General features: G+C 35.2%; 1 protein-coding gene across 2 annotated transcripts in view; it reads left to right on the forward strand.

Moving 5' to 3' along the window:
* Positions 1–22,519, forward strand: part of STPG2 (sperm tail PG-rich repeat containing 2) — a 349,955-nt gene that overhangs the window by 19,975 nt on the left and 307,461 nt on the right. For both annotated transcript variants that reach the window (XM_075998692.1, XM_012763612.3), the window contains 2 exons: positions 8,725–8,837; positions 11,908–12,016. In XM_075998692.1, coding sequence (XP_075854807.1) covers positions 8,725–8,837; positions 11,908–12,016 — 222 coding nt within the window. The remainder of the gene's footprint in view (positions 1–8,724; positions 8,838–11,907; positions 12,017–22,519) is intronic.

Consider the following 22,519-nt stretch of genomic DNA (forward strand, 5'->3'; position numbering starts at 1 on the left):
CTTTAAAATGTTATTTTCTATATAAACTACTTCTTCATTTGGAATAATGTATCATCTATTGGAAGGCCAAATAATGTCTCCAAGCTTCCCTAGGTATATAAAACCTTTTCCCACATGAATAAACGTTATGTTGACATATAAAACTTGATTTCTTTCTGGCTAAATTGTTATTCATAGAAAGTGGAAAGAAGGAGATGAAGATTCATTCCATGGTTTTAATAGGTCTAATTTATTGGATGAGCTATTGCAATAATTATTGAGTCAATACAACTTATATTTATTAGAATAAAAATCTAGATCTAATTAAACATATTATATAAAAACATAGATTTACATATAAGTTAATATTCAAGAAGATTCAGCAAAGTTTAATTTGAACTGAATTGTGATATTTTGTGGAATCCCCATCTTGAAATTGAGAAAACTAGAGGTAGGGTGACAAAGATCAGTGAAGGTTATATTTTCTTCTGTTTCTCCTGCAGAAAAACACAAGTTCTTCACAGGCTACTCCCAAAGTGATACTGTAAAAATATTAATTCAAATTGTATTCAAATTTCTGATAATTTTATGTAACTCTTTAGTTGCTGTTTGAGATAACACTATATATGGGCTCAGTCAGTTTCCAGATGTGAATATTAATAGAACATCAAGAAAATAATTCAACAGATGGGTAATTATTGTGCTTCTTCCTCAACTGGTGAATCACATCTGCTGAAGGTATTTAATAAAAGCTTGAATATAGAATTAAGACTTGTAAAGGACTCTAGCTGACAAAACTTTAGCTAAATTTAATCTTAAAGAGCAATTCTACTAAGAATTATTTTGTATAACATTTTGAATGATAAAATTTAACTTTCCTTTTTTTTTTTTTTTTTTTTTTTTTTTTAGAAGAGCCCAGGTAACCATTAGAAATCTCTTTTTCAGAGGTGGATTTCACAAACAAAGTGTGTGATTGGAATTATGATACTGACATATTTGCTAATGATAACATGCTGGGAACTACCTGTGTGTTGCCACTCTGGAAAGCAGTCCATTAGTGTTTGAACTGATGCACTTTGGACTTTTAATTCTTTGCAAATTCTATTTCCATATTTAATTATGGTAGGACATGGGGGAAAAGTTGAATAGCCTTGTCTTCATTTAATTGTCAATGAGAGTGGCAGTTAGTAATTCTTCTTCCAGTTACATTATAGCATTCACTTAAAATAATGCTGCTCCATGCTGAGTTTGCTTCAATTAAGTCATATTTTATTTGCTAATGACTTCCAAGTTGACAGTGACCTTGACATTGCTATTGTCAACTTCTTGACATAAAAGGAAGTATGATTTAGAGTTAAGAGTGCACCAATTTATTCTTTGTTTTCTGTCTGTATTTTAAAAGGCTTTTACATTAAATTTCAGATTGAACATTTACCTGAGGCTAATGAGTTAAGTAATTGTCAATTTGCATGGTTTAAATGAAATAAATTCTATCCTATACAAAGGAAAAGGATTTTGCTAATGTCTTGAATTGTGTGTGTGTGTGTGTACGTGTGTAGGTGTGTGTATATGCCTGCATGTATAATCTTTCATTCCAGTGGAGTACCTTTAGAATTGTTAAATAATTGAATCATAAAATCTCAATAATGTGAATTCACTTGAAGAAAGCTTCTTGGACATAATTCTGCTCAAGGTCTTGAATTGCTGTATTTAAAGAATTAATATAAAACTTTAACATGATTTTTAGCCTATAAACATGCGAGGTAAAAGATGACATCAAAATGCCTTTTTTTTTTTTTTTTTTTTTGGTGAGACAGGGTCTCATTCTGTCACCCAGGCTGGAGTGTGGTGACCTCATCACAGCTCACTGCAGCCTCAAACTCAACCGATCCTCCTGCCTCAGGCTCCTGAGTTGTGGGGGAACACAGGTGTGTGTCATCATGCCCAGCTAATTTTTTTTCTATTTTTTGTAGAGATGAGGTATCACATTTGCTCAGGCTGGTCTTGAACTCCTGGCCTCAAGTGATCCTCCGCCTCAGTCTCCCAAAGTGCTAGGATTACAGGTGTGAACCACCACACCCAACCAAAATGATTTTTTTTAAATATTTATTTTATGGCTGAGTAGTACTCCATGGTATACATACACCACATTTTATTAATCCACTCATATATTGATGAGCAGTTGGGTTGTTTCCACATCTTTGCAATTGTGAATTGGTGCTGTAGTAAACATTTGAGTACAGATGTCTTTTTTATAGACTGTCTTTTTTTCCTTTGGGTAGACACCCAGTAGTGGAATTGCTGGATCAAATGGTAGTTCTACTTGTAGTTCTTTGAGGTATCTCCATACTACTTTCCATAGAGGTTGTACTGATTTGCAGTTCCACCAGCAGTGTATGCGTGTTCCTATCTCTCTGCATCCACACCAACATTTGTTGTCTTGGGACTTTTTCATAAAAGCCATTTTCACTGGAGAGCCCATTTTTCGAAGTGAGGTATCACAGGAATGGAAAAACGAACACCACATGTACTCACCATTAAATTGGTACTAAGTGATCAGTACTAATGTGCACATATGGGAAGTAACATTCATAGGGTGTTGGGCAGCTGGGATGGGGGAGGAGGAGATGGGTAAAGTCACACCTAAGGGATGTGGTGTGCGCTTTCTGGGGGATGGGCATGCTTGTAGCTCTGACCTGGGCAGTACTAAGGCAATTTATATAGCCAAAACCTTTGTACCCCTATAACACTCTGAAATTAAAAAAAAAAAAAAGAAAATGAAATCACTGTGGGTTGAAATAGTTTGAAAAGTTTAATGGCAGAAGTACAATTTAAAATGCAAGATTGATAAAATGTTTATCAGGGATGCCTGCTATACACTTTTATAGTACCTCATATTATTATTGACAGCACACAATTTGTAATATTTATAAGATTTTTGACAAAACTGGAAGTTTTTTTAGTGGTAATGATCACCCCTCCATTATATGACAGCTCCTATCAAACAGACTAGAACATGAAATTATTTTTTAAATTAATGACTACAATAAAATTCCACTCTCCAACTCTTAATGATGGAACCAGTTGAGTATCTCCAATCCAAAAATATAAACTTTGAAATGCTGCAAAATCCAAAACTTTTGAAATGTCAACATGACACCGCAAGTGGAAAATTTCACACCTGATCTCATGTGATGGGTAGTAGTAAAAATGTGAGTGCACAACACACTTTATTCAGCCTCTCCAAGGGAAAAAAGACCCTTGTACCCTCCTCCCCCAACCCCAGCAGTTATGTATCCTTTTCATGCACGCCCAGATTCCCCCATGCAAGCACACCCATAAAGGCTAATACCCGGCATGGTTGTTGGAGCCTTGCCATTGCTGTTTAACAGATGACACAGGTATTCTGGTGATGCTACTGTGTGGCTTAGTTACCCTGAACACATTTTTTTTTCACTGTATTAATGGTGTGTTATAGTTTTTACTGTTAAGCATCTATGTGTAAATAAGTGTAAAAATTCATATAAATTCAGAGTCAGGAATGGCGGTTACGCCAAACAACCACAGGTGGTCCACACAGATGGCTGAGATAGTGACACCTTTGCTTTCTGATGTTTAATGTATATAAACTTCGTTTCGTGCACAAAATTATTAAAACTATTGTATAAAATTAAAAAATAAAATGCAAGATTGATCATTTAATTTTGATAGAATAAAAAATATTTCATCAAAAAATCAAGTAGGTAGAAGGGGGGAGGAGAGGATGGGTAAATTCACACCTATTGGGTATAATGCACACTATCTAGGGGATGGGCACACTTATAACTTTGATTCAAACAGTGCCATACCAATTTTTGTAACCAAAATATTTGTACCTTCATAATATTCTGAAAAATATAATAAGTTTCAGAGATAGGAAAAAAAAATAGAAGTGGGGCCTTTAAAAGGTGATTAGGTTGTCAGGGCTTTGCCCTCATGAACAGATTAATGTTGTCATAATGTCAGTAGGTTAGTTATTGCAGGAGTTCAGCCTCTTTTTTCTCTTTCTGTCTCATGCACAATTCCTTGACATGTGATGCTCTTCTGCTTGGTTATGACACAGCAGGAAGGACCTCACCAGATACACCCCCTTGATCTTGGACTTCCCAGCCTTCAGAACTATGAGCCAAATAAACTTCATTTCTTTATAAATTAAAAAAAAATACTGATTTTTTGACACATTTGTGGGATATAATAAATCAACATAATCAACATATTAGATATGCCTCTGCATAAAATATATAAAATATCTAATATGTCCAGAATGGCTATATTATATTAGAATGTAGGTCTACATTTTTTGCTTCGCTGTTTATTATGGTCATCATATGGTAGAACAAATCTGCACAATTATGGCATTTTTTATTTCTAAGTAAAAATAAAGTACAACATAAATGGGAAATTTTATTCTTTCTGCCATAAAAACTGCCAATGTACTTTAAAATCCATGGCTCTATTTGGGTGATTCCATTTGAAAGATGGTCTCAACACTTACTTTTGCAAAATAAAGGGTTGTGTGGCTGAGCCCTCTCTTTTCCTGAAGCTCAGTTGGGTGTAGAAGTCTTGGGAGTTACCACTGACCATATCAGGACAGGCTGCATTTCAGCTACTCTAGTGGTGTTATGGTTTCTCCCAGTGCTCCCTTACTGGTACCTGCTTCTCTGCTGGGCATGTCAGGCTCTGCCACTTGTCTATGCTATTCTGCTAGGTGTTATAGCGTTTGTCTCTGCACCCTCAGACTCAATACCTCTGGATGGTGCTATACTTGGGGAGTCCCAGAGTTGTGTATATATATATATATCCTGTGTATATATATCCTATGAGATTGGTGGGATCTCTCTTTTGATTTTTATTCATTGTCTTGTTCCTTTAAGGATGTGACAAGGACCTTGGTTTTGGAATTGTGTATGAAATTAGAATCTTCACTTGTAATGATAATGATGCTATTAATAATATCTTATTTTGATATAGTACTTTATAGGACTGTGTCACTCATCACTCATAGTGTTAAAGTTGAACTTCCATAGTGAAAAAAGAAAAATGCCTCTCTGCTTTATGTCACAATTCAATAGAAGGAATCTGCAGGTCAATCATCCAAAAATATTGAGACCGCTTACAGTGCTATAAATATTCCTAGAGCATTTATTGAAACCTTAAAATCTGTACCCCAATAATATGCCAAAATAAAAAAAAATGTCAAAAAAATATTCCTAGAGAAAATATGGATTAATCTTTTTATTTATGTAATACAAGTTTCTCTAGTCTTCATTGGACTGCATATACTAATGAGAGTCACAATAATGTTAATAACTCAAATATCAGTGATTTTTGTCTCCACCTACCAACGTAGAGGATATCTAGCCTTTTGCAAAGTTACTCTTCCTAGGCATTTCTAGCAGTTCTCAGGGCTGTTTCATCTGTGCTCTTGAACAAGTCTGTTTCCACTGAGTATAGCTGCTCCTCTACCAGGTACTTCAGTCTCTTGCCAGATGGTGTGCTCTGCTGGGTATTTCCACCAGTGTTCTTGTTCACTGCTAAAGCTACATGATGAGCTGGGGTGAAGGGGTTAATTTGCTGGGGGAGGGGGTTAATTTTCTTTTCTCTTTATGTTATGTTCTATCAGAAGGGTCCAAAAGCACTGATTTTTACTGATGTTTTATTTATTTATTTATTTATTTAATTTTTATTTTTTTTAATTTATTTTATTTTATTTTTTTTGAGACAGAGTCTCGCTTTGTTGTCCAGGCTAGAGTGAGTGCCGTGGCATCAGCCTAGCTCACAGCAACCTCAAACTCCTGGGCTCGAGCGATCCTTCTGCCTCAGCCTCCCGAGTAGCTGAGACTACAGGCATGCGCCACCATGCCCGGCTAATTTTTTTTTTTATATATATATATATCAGTTGGCCAATTAATTTCTTTCTATTTATAGTAGAGACGGGGTCTCGCTCTTGCTCAGGCTGGTTTTGAACTCCTGACCTTGAGCAATCCGCCCGCCTTGGCCTCCCAGAGAGCTAGGATTACAGGCGTGAGCCACCGCGCCCGGCCTTTACTGATGTTTTAATGAAACAATTCTTTTAGATTTTTATTGTAGCTTTTGCACTCCACAGGACCAGGCATAAATCTATTGAGGATTTATGTGTGACATATGTGTATGTTAGGAGTCCAATTCAACAATAGAAAATACTTAGTATTTAGCATCGACAGTCTTTGGACACTAAGTTTTTTTTACTGGGTGAGGGTCATCATGATTAGCTCTTTTCTATTAGATTAGCTTTTACATTTGCCTTTTGGTTGTTTTGCTCTATTAGTTCCTTGGAACTGCCAAAAGATGTCTGAATCCTACCTGGACATAGCTAATGACTTCCTGTTTCTCCATTGTCAGTTATGAACATTCTCCATCACCCCAAGAAAGGAACAAACATGACTATTTACTAAAATCTAAGCAGGAGAGATCTTAAAAAAATCTATAATTAAGGGTCTCTAAAAGATTGCATTTATTAAAAAGCAATCAACATAGGTCTTATTTCACTTCATGCAAACATTGAAGTTAGGTCAGAGAGTGTGTTAGTCCATATAGTCAGGGTTCTGCTGAGAAGAAGAACCAATACATATACAGGCAATTATCACTTAATGATGAGGATATCTTCTGAGAAATGCATTGTTAGGTGATTTTTTTCACTGCATGAATATCATAGAGTATACTTACAAAAACCTAGATGGTATAGGGCTACCACCTGTATAACATGTTATTATACTGAATGGTACAGATTACACAGATACAGATATACAATGATATTTGTGTATTAAACATAGAAAATGTTGTATATGTGGTCCATTGTTGATGGAAATGCTATTATGCAGTGCATAACTTGCGTAACTATATGAAAGGGGTTTTATTATGGGAATTGGCTCACAGTATTACAGATTCTGAGAAGTCCCTCAATATGCTGTCTTTATGCTGGAGAACTAGGGGAGCTATTTCTCATAGCTCCAAAAGCCTGAGAACCGGGGGAGCCAATGGTGTAACTCAGGGGTGGGGAACCTATGGCCTTAAGGCCACATGTGGCCTTCTAGATCCTTAAGTGTGGCCTTCACATAGTAGGGAATTTTAGTGCTGTGCTATCTTCTTTTTAGAATTTGTTGTGGCATCCCAAAGCTTTCTAGATTGGTGCCTCTCTAACTGTAAAGTCATTAGAGGCCAGAGATAGTGCTTCCAAATTATTTTCAACAACTCATGCCTAGAATAAAGTCAGGGTTAGCATTCTCCTCATCACTTCATGTAATGGCACTGTTGCAAATCCCAAAAGGTCCTAGTGACTTTGAGAATTGCTCCCTACTCACTACTCAAGAGTTCATCCCTATTTCCAGTTTCTTTCTTTCTAGGGATGTTAATAGGGCTCAGCTGAGGCTCTTTTCACATGTAGCGAGGTCATTTTCTGGTTCTAGTCTCTGCTGTGCTCTATCTTCAAGAAGTTCATTAAAGCTTCTGGCATGTGAATGATACCTTCTCGTTTCTAGCGCTGATAACTTGTGTCCATATACTTTTTTTGAAGTTTGGGGGTAGGGTGGGTATGGGTTCGATTCACCATTTTGAACCAAAATTATGCATTTTATTACTAATATTGCTATTTATTTCATTAATATTATTTGTAATGGTAATTGAGAAAGGTTGATTCCACTGGTCTAGAATAGTAATAGCCATGTAGAACAATTGACATAGTTTTATACAGTTAAACTATACATGTATGTGATAGGAATTATATTTTTATATATAAAACCATATATATAATACTATATATAGCTCTAGATATATAATTTTGATACTCCAAACTTGTTTTAAAATGATAATTTTATAAATGTGAATTGAAAATCAGTAAACTAGAATTTACCTTCTACCATCAGCTAAAAGAATAAGTTTTTAAAAATTTTTAAATGATTGCTCAATTAACAATATGTTAGGTGAAGAGGAGAGAATTCCTGTAAGAAAAGCTACTGTTATTGTGTTATACCTATCTATTATTTTAGTTTCTGATGAAACCAGGTTTTTAAAATTTTTATGGTTCATGCTTAATTTCGACATTTATTATAATGGGTGTAAAGGAAAAATGATTGTTGATTTCTCATGTCACAGATAATTTATTTGTTGTTAAAGGACTAATCCTGTCCTTAACAATATTGTTAAGTATTAACAATAAAATGAACTGGGATGGTGGTTAATTTATTGTTAACTATTTGTTACTATTTGAAAATATTACATTGATATGTTTTTAAATACCAGGCAATTAGAAATTATCTAATGACTGTTGGTGATGTTTGCATTTTTCAATCTGTTTATGGTAATTTTTAATAGGTTTTTCCATTCCCTCAATAATACCTTCCCCTCTTCCTCTTTGTAAGTGATTAGGAGCTAATTTTCATTGTCTGTAAGGTTTTAGATATGAGTGGATTGCCAAGAGCAAAGCTGTATATTGATTGAGAATATGCTAATGTCAGAGGTACTTCTTTGGGAATCCTAGCTGACCGAGGATTGGTATAGGGCACAGCAGTGACAATTTAAATTGGAATCTATCAAAGAACATTGTAGCATTTACCAGCGAGACCCCCTTGACTGAGGCTATTCTTGTTTTAGATTGAGACTTAAGCAAAGCTAAACATTGTTTCCTGACTTATTTAAACGATGTCTCATCTTCACTTTTTTTTTTTCCAGGATGCTTCCAGTGCAACTTTGAAATACAAAGGTATACATTTTGGCAACTCTTCAGGAAGAAGAGAGTTACCTAAAAAGCCAGGTCCTGGTCCTGGACAGTATGATATCGACCCGTAAGTAAAAAGGAAAAAAGTATACCTTTAATGTAGTTCTTGACTATAAAATATTCCAATAATTCAGACTAGGTTATGCTGTTAAAAAGGAAAAATTAGTATGAAAAATTCCAAGAAGCATTATATTTAACCTATATGAGACCTATTGCTTTTTATATGAGGCAGATCCTATGCCACCTACTATTTATATGCATTACCTCCTTTACTCTTCACAAGTGTCTGGGTAGTTACTGTTGTTATACTGTTGTTATTTTATCAGTGAAGAATCCAAGAGTCAGAGAGGGTAAACAACATGTTCAAAATCATGTGGCTATTAAGTGGCAGAGCTAGACTTTAACTGAGACCTGTTTGATTACACAGCCCATGTATTTATGTATTAAAATATACAGACCTTAATTATAAAGTAGACAAAAGATCAGATAAACTATAAAAGAAGGTGACCCAGTATTCTCCATTTTATCCCTGGCTGTCATCTCCATTCTTCTGACTATGTGGTGGATTTAGTAGGCATTTTCAGTCAGTGTGAATCAGAGCTACAATATTAGGTTGGAGGTAATAACGAAGTTTAACTAGTAATTAATTACATTTCTGGTAAAATAGTTCCTGTCTTTATTTTCTCCTACTCCTACATTAAGGGCTTAGATATGAATACATGGAAGGCAAAACTGAGTAACAAGTACAGTTTATGCGGTTTATGTAGATCTTCAAAACCCAAGATATTGTCATCAGATTCTACTACCTCTTCTCATAATTAATTTTTTAAAAGAATCCAGCTTATTTGGCTGAGTCTTTCTTTCTTATCGCATAGGTTTTCTCCCAACAAGTCTCAGAGTGATACTTGATAGGTTTGCTAGACAGATTCAGATGTATCTGTATACTAGCAGTGGACATAGCTTAGGCTCTTACTTGGACTCCCATGCTATTTTTGTTTATTCACTGAACAGACATTGTTTGAGTTCTTGGTGTGTGCTAGTATGGAACTTAATAACTGAGAATTAAAAGAATAAAAAATTGTCCTTGTGCTTTTGGAATTTATATTCTAATCCATTGTCCTTTTCATTTTTTCACTCTGCTAATGTGGAAGATGCATCTTTGTATTTTTATTCTTTTAGTAGTTATGCTAGAACCTTAAATGCATATTTAGTTTAATGAAATCTATACTTAATATTATTATTGTTCTTCCAGACAAAACAAGGTCTATAGAATGCTCTAACTCTGATCATTCTATCTTGACATATGCTTTTGTTGTTCAGTATTTTAGTTCTATCTTTTCCTTCTTCCAGATTGATTGGTTTGCACTTTCTCTCACATCAGTTTTATTGAAATTTAAATAACATAAAACAACATTTCATCTTTTTAAAGGTATATTGTTCTGTGATGATTGTTTTCCACCCATTCTACTATACTTTTGACTGAGTACCCCATGCATAACCAGGACTCTCTCTAATTAGTGTTCAGTCTGATTTTGCATGGTAGTTTTTCCTACCAGTCCTTTTCTATTTCCAAACTTTGTCCTACTCCCATCCTTCCCCTATATTATATGCTGTTCCTTTGATCTTTGTTATTTCTCCTGTTTTTCCTTTCCTTCTATTTGCATTTTAACTTTTGCTTGCAGGAATGGATTAATACTGATTGCATTCCTAATTTCTTCAGTTATTTCATGATTTTCATAATTTGTTTGCTCTTTGGTTTGTCTACGTTCACTGTATCTTTTATTTGGAGTTGTCTTGGTTCCTTCTGGCAGTTGATATTTTCTGCTATTTTCTTTTTTTTCCCTTGACTTTTTGTTTTGTTTATTGAGTCACAATTATTCTGGGAGACTTGCTTCAGTACAAAAGTGGAGATATTTGGCCATCCTAAATGGAAAGATAAGCTTATAGGTCTCTTTTTGGGAAAGATATAGACCTAAATGATACATGATACTTTTGATATCCCAAATATAAATTTGTCTTTGAAGTTTTGAAAACAAGTTCATTTGTTGAATTTTGTACAAATAAAAATCAGTGAAGAAGTGAGCATTTAACAGTGAGCTGGAATGGTAAAATGGTAAATGCATATTTGAAACATAGCACTGCTGAACAAACACAATAATGGCAATTATGTAACAAAGTTTTTAAAAATGTTTTTCTATTGTCTATTTTTAAATCTGCATATGTTCGGTGTCATTTGTTGACAATATTCAGTATCAGATTTCTTTGAAATTATGTTTTGAGATATAGAAAAAATGGTAGTGTAGTTCATATAGGCTGTTTAGATGTAATTATTGTAACAGTAATAGCTAATAGTAATTCTGTAGTTATAACCAGCCATGTATGGCACTATGCACTTTGTGTATATATTTTTTAACTGTTGCAACCTTGCAATTAGTTATTACTACTTCCAATTATAGGTGACAAATCTGAAGAGAAGTTAGGTGGTTTGTATAAGGTCACACAACTAGTAGGTAGCAATGTTGGGATTTTCTTAGGCTTTCTGATTCTAAGGCTTGGGCTCTTAATCACTACTTATTTAGTTTTTTTCTTTCTTGTGGTTGTATAAATTTCAATGAAAATGAGCTTCCCTTTCATTTTCAAAGATCTTTCTTTCTTTTTTTTTTTGTTATTTTCTCCTCCTCACAGATAATCAAAGATCTTTCTTTATGCTCCCTTCCTGATTATTTTATGATTTAAATAGCATAGAACTATTTTCCCCTTATTGTAGTAATATTTGAAATGCCCAGGGGGTTGGAATTTTAAAGATTTTTTAATGGTAAGTAGAACACACAGGGAACTTACTGGTAGCTTTTTATTTCAATTAATGATATAAGTCTCAAATCCTATATTCTTTTGGGAATGATTATTAGAATAGGTTTATAATAATGCTCTGAATTGGAAAAAAGCACAACTAACTAACAAAATAAATATATTTTACAAAATTTTGAATATATTGGTCTAATACACTTAGATGATCTTATTATCTCATACATACTTTTAAAGCAGGAAGTGTTGCTGAAAAAATATTCTCTTTGCTTATAGAAACATTTATAGATTTAAAATCAAGAGCTCTTAATTTCTATCTGAATTTTCTAAAGGAAAAAGACATATTGTGAAAATATTAACATCAAGAAAGATCAACAGGAAAATTGTTGCTCATTTCTCCCACGATTATATGAAGTAATAGTATTACAGGAGAAAAAAAAGGTAAGTTGAAATGTGGCAATTGCATCTAGATTTTAAGATCATTGAATCCTATTATCACAAGGTTAGTGTATTTTTAGATCTACTGTGCCTGATAGCTATCACTCAATGAATATTATAGAAGGAACTATATTTAATATCTCTGTGAAGTTGTCGTCTCTACCTGAACACCTGTTGTCATCAAGAATGCATGACTCCTAAGGTTTCTTGTTTTAGTAGTAGACAGTTCTCTTTTTAAAATGCCCTTCATCTGATCTAAATTTTCCTGCCTCCTGCTTACTTATTTTATTCTCTCTTTTCCTAATTTCTTTTCAATCTCCCTTGAAATCTTTTCTAGTAAGGATAAATGTTCCGAGTACGGTTAATTGTTATTATTATTTAACTTCAAGGTCACTTATTTTCCTTTGAAGTCACCTAGGGACCTTCTTTAGTTTGTGAATATCTTTCTCTCTCTTTCTTTTTAAATATGGTATCTAGAACTAAGCCTAATATTCTAGGTCTAGTCTGATTGCACATAGTAAGATTGTTATTTTAATTCTTCTGGATAGTGTATATTATTAATATAAAACCCATAATTCCATTTTTTTTGTAGTACACTTCAGTTTACTCATTGGAACTTACAGGCAAACAAAACTGTGGATTTTTTTCATTTAAGTTTTTTTTTTTTTTTTTTTTTTTGAGACAGAGTCTCGCTTTGTTGCCCAGGCTAGAGTGAGTGCCGTGGCGTCAGCCTAGCTCACAGCAACCTCAAACTCCTGGGCTCAAGCAATCCTCCTGCCTCAGCCTCCCGAGTAGCTGGGACTACAGGCACGCGCCACCATGCCCGGCTAATTTTTATATATATATATTTGTTGGCCAATTAATTTCTTTCTATTTTTATAGTAGAGACAGGGTCTCGCTCAGGCTGGTTTTGAACTCCTGACCTTGAGCAATCCGCCTGCCTCGGCCTCCCAGAGTGCTAGGATTACAAGCGTGAGCCACCACGCCCGGCCCTCATTTAAATTTAAAGTTTGAAGAGTATAGGATGGAAATTTAAAAATGGATACATTTAGAATAAGGATAAATGATTCTTCATTGAAAAGTCAGCAACTATCTCAATAAGAATTTTCTCTAGCATTTGATTTTCTTGTCTTCCTCTGAATATTTATCAGCAATGAAAAATATTGTTTATAGAAATATTAGAAAAAGATATAATGGAATACTATGATACAATTGTTTTCATAGAATAACAATTATAAATCTCAAAGCAGATAAAAAGTATTAATTTAGAATCTGTAGAATCTAATGGATATACTTATTTTAAAATATACTCAGGAAAAGGTGAAGAAAGCCTTTGGTTTGTCATTGAGGTTTTTTCATCAGTGGAATTTATTTATAGGTAATATTTTTCTTTGAATGTCAATAAAAATGTACAAAAACTAAAGTAAGAAAATATTTTCTGCTTAAGTCTTTTGTGGAAAACATTCTCTTAGATATTTAGAGATCTTAGTAGTATGCCATATTATTTATTTTTTGTTTTACTGAGCCTGTTCATCTGCTCTAATAGTATGTTATTTTAAAAAGCCACCTTTCATACTGCTATGCTGCATTTTTTGAAAGGAGAAAGAAATTTATATGAGATGACTTTTAAATTAATATCGAGGTACTTATATCATTGCATTAACTTTTCTGCTGAGGTTACTATGGTCTGAGATAATTTGTTTTTGAAATCGTGGGATGGCTAATATAACAACATGAAGAATTATAATTGATAGCAGTGGATTAAATTTTATTTATTTACATATTAGCATTAGGGGTTTTCTTAAAATTGTTTTCTTATTAACTATAAAATCTTAACTTGACTTTATATCCTGAGCATGGGGTCTATGTATTATTTACCATCGTGCCTTTAGTATTTAGCACAGTGCCTAGAGCATGGTAGGACTCAGTTAGTATTTATTTACTAACTACAAATAGGAACTAAAACTTCTTGTTTTTTTAAAACATCAACATAATTTTGTATTTTATAGGGACACAAGTTTTTTAAATATATTGTTTTTTGTATTGTACAAAAATAGTAATATTTTGATAACTTTTTAGTTTACTTTCAGGAAAATAAATTTTGAAACTAATAGTCTTTTTCGTCTTTAGATTCCTCTACCACTACCATGCTGCTTTCCTCCTACATTCTTTTCCATTTAAAATTATTGTATTTTCAAGATGGCTGACTAGAGTCAAGGCTTGTCAGACCTTCCTGGTGGAGGAGTTGAGGGTTGGACTGAGGGGAGCAGAGGGTGATTGCTGATTGGGAGTGGACCACAGGGACTGACACTAGTATCACCCAGGACACCACCAGCGGGGACTGAGCAGCTGAGAGAAAGGAGGATAGAAGGGAGAAACCAGCATGAACCAAATCAAGGGTGTTCCCGAGCCCAGGGCAAGAGTAAGGATTTATCTCCCCTTCCCCACCCTGGGGCCTGAGGCCTAAAATGGGACACAGTGCTCTTATCCTAAGGGGAAGTGCCACAGGGGACCAGAGAGCTGGCATCCCTGCATCCGGATGCCCTCTCCTTTGCACTGTCTCCACTCCTGGCATCCCAGGAAGTATTTTTGTCTCACGTTGCTCATGGCTGTGTGACTGTACCTACCGCATAGCAACAGCCAGAGCACCTTTCTCTGAGTGACTGAGCCTGCCTTGGGCAACCGGGAGTGCACTCCCAGCCCCGCCCGCCTGGGTTGGCGTGGTGCCGCTGTGGCTTGGAGAGGAGAGCAGTTGTGGTTCTGTAGCTGCAGCTCAGGGAGGAGGAGGGCGGACCGGTGCTCCCCCTCCAACTCCAGAGTGGTACAGGAAGACTGGGGCCCCTTCCCTCTCAGTTTAGCAGCTGCTGGAGTTCTCTGTGCTGAGTGGCCCCCTTTCAGTGCCGAGGGCATGTTTCTGTTCCAAGCCGGCAGGGCAACCTCAGTTTGTGATCTTCCTCCTCACAGGCATTTGACGCACCCGCCTGCTGATGGCACAGGTGGTCTGTTGGGCAAGCATGGGGGAGGGGTCCTGGTTCCAGGGTTGGATGGCTCAGGTGGCAAGTGGGAGCCCATGCCCATTGGGAGGTGTGGAGGAGCACAGGAGAGCAGGGGTCTGTAAGTGTGCCCCTCCCCCCTTTCCTGGAGAACCGCCATATTGGAGTTTGCTGAACCACTGAGACTCAATTACTATAAGTGCTGGTTCCCATGGCAACTTAATGCCTCAGCATGAATTGGAGCACCTGTGCCCCCCCCAACCACTCACTTTAATAGGGAGTTCAGCTTGATCCAAGAGTTCATTGAGCTGCCCCTATTCCCCTGGTGTTGTCTTCTGGGGATAGAGCGTCCCATCCACCTTGCCTTGGGGTCTAGTGGTGGAAAAGAAGCACAGAATTAGAGATCCCCCTATCTGCCAGCATCTCATGGAAATGCATACCAATGGACAGACACATGAAGTATGGGGAAGCTTGAGAGCCCATCCTTGGCAGAGAGGAAACACAAGTGGACCATTCCGAGGGGAAAGTGCTTGGGTTTGTGGACAGGAATGGATAAAGAATGGCCTTTATCAAAAAGTTCCCAAACAACAAATGTTAGCGTGGATAGGGAGAGATAGGAACACTCATACACTGCTGGTGGGAAGGCAAACTAGTACAACCTCTGTGGAAAGTAATATGGAGATACCTCAAAGAGCTAAAAGTAGAAATACCCTTTTATCCAGCAGTCCTACTAGTCAGTATTTACCCAAAGGAAAAAAAGACATTCTATAAAAAAGACATCTGCACTCGAATGTTTATAGCAGCACAATTCACAACTGCAAAGATGTGGAAACAATCCAAGTACCCATCAATACATGAGTGAATTGATAAAATGCGGTACATGTATATGATGGAGTACTAGTCAGCCATAAAAAATGTGAACTAATACCTCGTATATTATCCTCGATGGATATGGAGCCCATTCTTCGAAGTGAAGTATCACAAGATTGGAAAAACAAGAACTACATGTGCTCACCATTAAATTGGCACTAACTGATCAACACTTATGTGGATGTATAGTAGTAACGTTCATCAGGAGTTGGGCAGGTGGGAGGGGGCAGGAGGATATGGGTAGATTCACACCTAAGGGGTGTGGTGTGCACCATCTGGGGGATGGGCACACTTATAACTCTGACTCTGGTAGTGCAAAGGCAATATATGTTACCAAAGTGTTTGTACCCCTGTAATATTCTGAAATGAAACAAAAATTGTAAATTATATGCAAAAATATTATCTATTATCTTTTTTTACATCACTGTTATTTGCTACGTGTGGAAAAACTAGAAGGTAATGAATGATAATATAGAAATCTTGGTGTGTTTGGGAAGCAGGTGGGGGAAGATGTTCTAAAGAGCTGAAGATTTTATTACTTCTTGGTGTGTTCTTTTCTAGTGAGATCTAATATACAGTTTAAATTTGCCCATGTTTAAGGATAATTTACCTCTAATTATTTATGTGCTTTGAAATACATGTTCAAAATTGAGTTTACCCAGAGGCTTGTTTATCTATTGTAACTGTATAATGTGACGCCTTTTCTTTCAAAAATGAACTCTGAAAAAATCTGATAAAATAAGATTTCGAGGTATCAGAGAGCATTAATAAATCAGACAGCGTGAAAGTATTGACAGTTTCTTTGCATATTTAGTCTAATATAAAGCTAATAAGTGTTTTGCTCAAAGTAAAGATTTGTACCAACCACTTTTTCTAACAGAACATTATGAAACTAGAGAAATAAAAATAATCACTGTTTATTTCTTTACTGTATAAGTAATCAAAAGAATAGGAATTAAATTGAATGAGCTAGTTGGGACTGTATTGTATAGGGCATTTTCTCATTGCTTGAATGTCATAGCAAATATTTGTTCCTAAGATGTAAAAATTTTTAATTTTAATTTTGAGGTAATGAGGGAAGATGAACCCTTTTCCATACCCTAAATTCCAAATTTTTCAGCTCATATGATGCTAAATAGTAGTTTCCCAATGATTATTATGACATGGAATCATATTTTCCATTATTTTGTTATATTCATAACTAAATGCTAATACTGATCTGTGTATGAGAGTGTGTATGTGTGCGTGTGTATGTATATGTATAGAGACAAGCAAGTAGTAAAAGGCAGGGGTGACTTATAAGTGTTCAGTTAGGGTGGCCATGTTACTAGCAGAGGTGGTAACCACAGTAGGTGCTCATTATGATGAGCAGTTGATAAGTTCAGTTTTAGACAATTGAATTTGGAGAAAAATTACCAACAGACAGTAGAAATTTGAAAATAGAATTTGTAATACTAATTATGGGTAGAGATTCAGACTTGGGGGTCATTCTCATGAAGTTGATAACTGAAGTGATGAAGTGATGAAGTACAGAAGGGATACACAGATGAGAAGAAAATTCAGAACAGGTCTTTGGGAGTGAGGCATGGTAGAAGAGCCAGAGGAGAGATAATTAGTGGAGTAGGAAGTGAGTTAGGGAATTTAGATTCCAAGGAAGCATAGAGATTCGAAAAGGAGAGGTGTAGAAATATATTTATTTTTATAGAAAGATGAATGATAAATTATTAAATTAAAGAAGATTGTAAAATTTGCATAGTTATTTGTAGGGGTATTAATAAATATATATACCTGTATTATTAGTAAAATATTATATTGTTTTCAACAAAGTTATGAGATTATGAGTGACTTTAATTTCTCTTATTTGCTTAGTTTAATTTTCTATTTTATATAAGGAACATGTAACATCATTTAAAAAGATATAATGAGGCCGGGCGTGGTGGCTCACGCCTGTAATCCTAGTACTCCGGGAGGCCGAGGCGGGCAGATTGCTCAAGGTCAGGAGTTCGAAACCAGCCTGAGCAAGAGCAAGACCCCGTCTCTACTATAAATAGAAAGAAATTAATTGGCCAACTAATATATATAGAAAAAATTAGCCGGGCATGGTGGCACATGCCTGTAGTCCCAGCTACTCGGGAGGCTGAGGCAGTAGGATCGCTTGAGCCCAGGAGTTTGAGGTTGCTGTGAGCTAGGCTGACGCCACGGCACTCACTCTAGCCTGGGCAACAAAGTGAGACCCTGTCTCAAAAAAAAAAAAAAATAAAAAAAATAAAAAGATATAATGAAATTGCAGTAAGTTTTTTAAAGGAAGAATTGATGGAGAAAAATGCAGGGCAACAGCGAGGTTTTGTATTTAGTTAATAAAAGGTATTGAGAGAGTAAGTATTTTAAGTATTGCAAGTATTGAGAGAACAATTTTGGTAGCAGATGAAAGTTATTAAAAGATTCCATGAATAAGGGAAATGGGGCCAGGTGTTAGAACTTTGGATATATCTATATTCATATATTCTTCCACTTTCTACCACCAGAACCTTGGTGGTAAAGGGAAGAAGAAAAATTAGTTGGTAGATTGAGAGGACAGAAGAATAGGGATGTTTATTTTTGGAGGGATGCATATTTTTGGAATAGTTGATGGAAAGAGAGGAGCTGCGGAAATACACAGTAGAGATAATATAGTCAAGTCTAGGAGAAGATAATAAGCAAAGGGATACAAAGCATAAACAGCTGGTTCATATTGAAGAGCAAGAAAAATACCTCCTCTGTGAACAGAAAGAATGTCTCTTATTCTGTATATCTTTCATAGTCTCAGCTGCCCAAATGCCACTGAATAGAAATGAGAGTATGGGAAGGAATTTCAGTGGTAGAGTGCTGCAGAATTTTCAATAGCTGTTATGAAGCAAGAAAGTATCTCGTATGCCAACTGCAGAAATATCTTAATCTTGAGATCCAAGGGATGGGGAAAAGGGCAAAAATAAGTAATCAGGGGTCGAGAGACTTTTTCTGTAAAAGGACCAGGTAGGAAATATTAAGGGTTTGTGGGTTACCTACTCTCACAGCTCTCAAATGCTGTCGTACCACAAAAGGAGCCATAGACAATGTGTGTGTAAAGGAATAATTTTCTAGTAAAACTGTCATTTACAAAAGTAGACAGTAGGCTGGATTTGGGTGGCAGGCCATGGTTTGCTAACTCCTGAAAGAGAAATATTGAGATGTATAGGAGATAGATTCAGTAATTTTATTTGGATGGCCTATATCGTTTTGGTGGTATATGCAACAAGGTCCTCTCCACAGGGCACGGGGAGGTAGGCATTCAGTGCTTGAGAAATATGGTGTATATGCTGTGAGGAATATGACAAAGGGTAAAATTAGATAAAATGGTTGCAAGTCAATAGAACAAGGACCAATTTAATAGAGGTCAGCACAAGTTCATTATTGGCATGGGGATTAGAAATCTGTATTGTATTGTTATACATCGTTGAGGATTGGAGCTATAAATATGGTTAAATAACAAGGGTTTGGGAGAGTCAGAGTTTCTGAGGCCTGTATGGCTGATCTTGGAATCAAGGCTAAGTGGGGGGATAAAAGAAATATAAGAGGCTTTATGGGCTTTACGAATAGAGAGGGATTGAGAATTGGGAGATAAAAATGACAGTCAACAGGAGGTAGGTAGGAGAGAGGGAATGAAAGAGGTGAAAAGACAGGAGATTATGGTCATTGAAGATAAACTTCAGAGTTCAGTATCATGGAGAAGAAATTGTTTCTAGTGACCACAAAATCTTGAGTGTCTTGTGCCAATAGATACCTGAAGTGGAGATTAATTTAGTGATCAGGTGATAAGAGAATTGTGAAATTTTTTAGTTCCATCTGTTTAGAAAGCACTCTCAGGAATTGCTACTCTACAGATCTTGCATTATGCTGGGCTTAAAGTTGGGTGGATCCTATGGCTTGCTCTTCTCCTGGCTACTGCCTAGGAAATGAGGCTCAAGTTTTTTATCTGAATACCAAGCCCATCTGGGAGGTATAGATCATTCCTTCCCACCTCTAAACTTAGCACTTAGCCTTAGGATGGGGAAGTATAGAACTCAAGGCCCATTCTCAGACACACATGACTAAAATCTTTTGCTTTTCTTCTAATTCCCTTACTTACAGGATCTTCCTCTAGGCAAGGAGAGAAAATGCCTGGGAAAAATGACTTTCTCATGGTATTTTCTTCTTCTTTTGGAATAATGCTTGATCCTTAACTTTATATCATGATAGAAAATTGTCTCTTACTCTGTATCTTTCATAGTCTCAGCTACCCAAATGCCACTGAATAGAAATGAGACTATGGGAAGGAATTTCAGTGGCAGAGTGCTACAGCATTTTTAATAGCTGTTATGAAGAAAGAAAGTATCTAGGACAGCGACTGGAGAAATATCTTAATCTTGGGGTCCAAGGGATAGGGAAAAAGGCAAAAATAAGTAATCACCTTAAAAAGCCTCAGGAAAATAACACTTTCAAGTCCCTGTCCTGTACATTAGGAATAGCTGAAGGAGGTACAACTTGGGAAAGTTAGTAAATTTGGTGTGGGATAGCTGAAGAGCTTCACTCCATTTCTTGGCTCCTTAAATTCAGCAGATGCACCAACTTCTACAATAGATAGTACATAAAAATAAATTATAGGTAGTGATTTCTTGAAATTGTCTTTGAATGCACTTTCCTTGTATCGAACCCATTGCACTTTCTCTTGTTTCCTAGGATTTCAGATTTTTGGCTTGTATTGGTCCTTATTGCTTAATGGTCCTTTTGTCTGAACTCATAATAATTTGTCTGAACTTATGATTAATTTGAATAATATTTCTTGCATATGGAATCTTTGTTTGGATATGTTTATCTTATGTCCCCAATTAAACCATAGTTCTCAAAGGACAGGAATCTTGCATTCTATTTTATCTTTGATATACCCATAGTCAGTGAGTGAGGTATATATGTTTAGTAATGTTTTCTGAATGAATTACAGATCTGAAATAGGAGCAGTTTTATTGTAAAATTTGAATTTAAAGGAATAATTTTTAGGTTTTCTTTTTCCTCCCATTTTATCCTATTGCCTTAGCAGTATGAGATTTGAAGCAATAAAATAATTTAAAAAGTAAATGTTATAGTACTACCTTTGGATTTAAACATTTTCTGGTGTTACAACAAAACATGTAATAATATGAATATAATATTTTAATGAATGATTTTTGACTTTTTAATTATCATAACTATCCTTGAGATCCATTTAATTCTTACATGCACAGTGTTGTATCAGTACACTTTTTGAATATATGTCACATTCTACTGAGAACTTCTGTTAAACAATACAGATTTTAACTTTTATTCAACCTGAATATTTTATTCAGGAATATGTCTTGTTTTTGGCAATGAAAAAGAATTTTCAGCATCTTCCTTAGTATTAATAAAGTCTTTAAGAGAACTCTTTTTTTGGTTTCATCCTGCATTAGACAAGTTTTCTACTTCATTTTGATTAAGAAATGCTTTCAGTTCAATGCCCTAAGAAAAGTTAATTTTCTTGTCTAGGAGAAGATGTTTTCAAAAATTTTGCTATACATTTCGTGGTCTATCCTGCTGGGCTCGAGAACTCTTTACTAGGCACAAACATTTAACAGTTGTTTCTGTTGAAGTTCTTTGATTTGGTAATACAAAATTTACGAAGTTGCTAAATTAGCTTCATATTAGTTCTAATAACTGACTAAAATTTCACTAGGTGGCGCCAATACTTTGGGTCTTTATTGATATATTTATTCATTCATTTCTCATATTCATTAAAACAAATATTTAAAAATTATATGGCAGGGTTTGAAAATTTGCTGTTCATTTGTGCAAAACTAAATTGGAAATTTCAGTTCTTTTGGAAGTTCTGCCCAATGGAAATAGCTTGGGATTATTTTAAAATGTTAAATTTTAGTTGTAAACTAAGTTATTTCTATTCATTTATCTATATAAATTTATCAAAATTATTAGAATTTTAAAAGTTGTATTTTAAAGATATATTTTATAAAATAGCTTTTTCTCTTATACTAATGTATAAGATTGCATGAAATAATTTTTACTATTATAGATCTTAAATAGGAAGTTTTAGTTTCAAATAAGTAAAATTATGCTAAAAAGGTTAACATAACAGGAACTTGGAAATTTATTACAGTTAATAATATGTAGTGGTGGTCCCAAAAGAACTTAGATTTGAGGATGAACAAAGATTTAAGAAGAACTTGCACAAAATTAAACATGCTTTTTTCCCCAAACACAAATTAGTTGTCATGTTACAGTTGCTATATCCAAAAGTCTGATGGTTCACTCTTCTGATTTTTTAAGAAAACTTTACCAATTTTAAAATTACGAGCTTTAAAGAAGAGGAAAAAGATCTCAATAAAGATGAGAGGAAAGGATTGAATCATTAAAAGATAAATGGGCCAAATTATATGTGAGGAAAGGAGTGAGAAAGAGGTTGAAAGTGTTTAGTTATTGCTTAAACAATGATTCAGTATCCTTTCGAAGAGCACCTGATGTCTTTAAGTCTAATTGTAAAATAGTTTATACTGCAGGCAGTGAGCTTTATGTACTGAAATTATACTCATTCATGGTGAAATATTAATGACTATGTAAT

The sequence above is a fragment of the Microcebus murinus genome, chromosome 29, assembly GCF_040939455.1.
Source record: "Microcebus murinus isolate Inina chromosome 29, M.murinus_Inina_mat1.0, whole genome shotgun sequence".
Taxonomy (NCBI): Eukaryota; Metazoa; Chordata; class Mammalia; order Primates; family Cheirogaleidae; genus Microcebus; species Microcebus murinus.